At 63.3% G+C, this 1,746-nt stretch overlaps 1 protein-coding gene across 1 annotated transcript in view; it reads right to left on the bottom strand.

The window, feature by feature from the left end:
* TTLL12 (tubulin tyrosine ligase like 12) overlaps nucleotides 1-1,746 on the bottom strand; it is a gene marked incomplete at its 5' end in the record, with an annotated part of 15,209 nt that overhangs the window by 7,674 nt on the left and 5,789 nt on the right. Inside the window, 2 exon segments of the mRNA XM_027772723.1 lie at nucleotides 109-225; nucleotides 1,601-1,677. Of these exon segments, the coding sequence (XP_027628524.1) occupies nucleotides 109-225; nucleotides 1,601-1,677 (194 nt within the window).

Here is a 1,746-nt window from a genome sequence, read left to right as displayed (position 1 = left end):
TGTCTGGGTCGTCTGTGGGGCAGAGGCCGCAGACCCGCTCGGAGGGGCTCGAGGCAGAGTGAGGCGGGGGTGGCAGCCCTGGTCCTGAGAGCTGGCAGGGACCCTCACCTGTAGTCCTTGAAGTGCGAGAAATTATAGAGGATGTCGGCGTCGGCCTCGCCCGGGGTGAAGGTAAAGCGCGGGTGAGTGAGGTGGCTGAGTACCTGGCGCACGTCCGTGTAGACCCTGCAGGTGAGCTCGTGAGCCAACGGCGGCCATAGCGCAGCTGCCCCCTGCCCAGACCTGTGAGTCCTGGGCTCAGCTGTGGACACAGGGCAGCCTGGGGGTAGTTCCGCCTCTGCTGCATCCTGCCTGGTGGTGGGGCCTGGTGCCCTCACGTCCCAAGTTCACTGTGGGTGGGACTGGCGTCCCGCCACATTAGGACCGAACGGACTGTCTGGGGGCTTGACACTTAGGAAACGAGGGGCCGGCACTGTTGGTCTCACATAGACACACTGGGCACGAGTCTTCAGGGAAGCTGGTGCCTGGAAGTTCCTTAGAGATCCAGGGGCGGCCTACAGGCCTGGCTAGAGTGTGGTCCAGACAAGTGCCCGGTGGGGTCTCACTCCACACTTGGGGCCTGCTGGTGCGCTGCAGGGGGGAGGTGGGCCTGGCAGCCTGTCTGCTGGGGTGGTAGACACAGCGCTCTTACTGTGGGAGGGCCGAATGTGAGGCACAGGCCCGCTGGAGGCAGCAGGGCAGGCCCAGAGGGGAAGCTGGACCACAGGGCAGGCGCTCTCCTGAGACTGGGGTGTGGGTGGGCCAGGACTGCCAGCAGGAGGCCAAGGGCCCTGGGGACTCTGTCCAGAGATGGAGGCTGTGGTTGGGGTTTCATCTAGCGAAAAACCCTGGTTGCCTGGGGTGGGGAGTGGCCTCAGGCAATGGGGGAGGGTCCTGCAGAGGGCATGCCAGGAGGAGACTACAGGGAGGGGCTCCGGTAGGCACAGCAGTGCTAGGGTGCGGCTCCCTGCGCCTCCATTTCCTCCCTGCAAAGTGCAGTGCTGTCCCTGCCAGGGTATGGGGTGTGGCCTGGACTTGCCCACTGCTGCCTTCTGTCACTCCCAGCCCACATCTGCAGCCCCCTGGGGAGGGCCCCCTCAGCAGCCTGGGTGCCTTTTCTAGGTGCCCAGCACCTTTAGTGGCATAGACTTGTGCTTTCGGGAGGGCCAGGAGGGCCAGCCTGCACAGGCCTGGCGGTGTTTTGGTTCCAGGAACACAGAGTACCCACGTGGTACAATCAGGGACGTGACCCTGGGTGCCGGCAGGGTGGGGTGGGGACCGCAGCCGATGCTCTGCCCTGAGCGGAACGTTCTGCCCACTCATAGACTACACCTGTCTTAGATCTCAAGGGTAAGGGTAAAACCCACTTGCTCCAGGAAGCCCTCTCCATCCTGTGGAGTTTTCTATGTGAGCCCAAGAACGTGACCCCAGGTGGGTCCAGGATGCCAACCCCAAGGGCACTGCTGACATGCCGGGTGCCTGTCACCTGGGGACCATGGTGAGCGGGGAGACATCCAGCAACCGTGGATAGGTCCCGGCATGCACAGAGAGCGATACAAACCTGAAAATGTGGTCGGGGGGACGAGCTACCGGACTGACGGCGAGAGGCAGCTTCTCCTTGTTTTCCTCTAAGATGGCCTGGAGAGAAACACAGGTGGCAGAAAACAGGCCTTGATGGAGGACGCGTGGCAGGGCTGTGGCCCTCAA

The sequence above is a fragment of the Tupaia chinensis genome, unplaced genomic scaffold, assembly GCF_000334495.1.
Source record: "Tupaia chinensis unplaced genomic scaffold, TupChi_1.0 Scaffold000294_1, whole genome shotgun sequence".
Classification (NCBI taxonomy): Eukaryota; Metazoa; Chordata; class Mammalia; order Scandentia; family Tupaiidae; genus Tupaia; species Tupaia belangeri.
The sequence above is the reverse complement of the archived record's forward strand: the minus strand, read 5'-3'. Positions and strand labels throughout refer to the sequence as shown.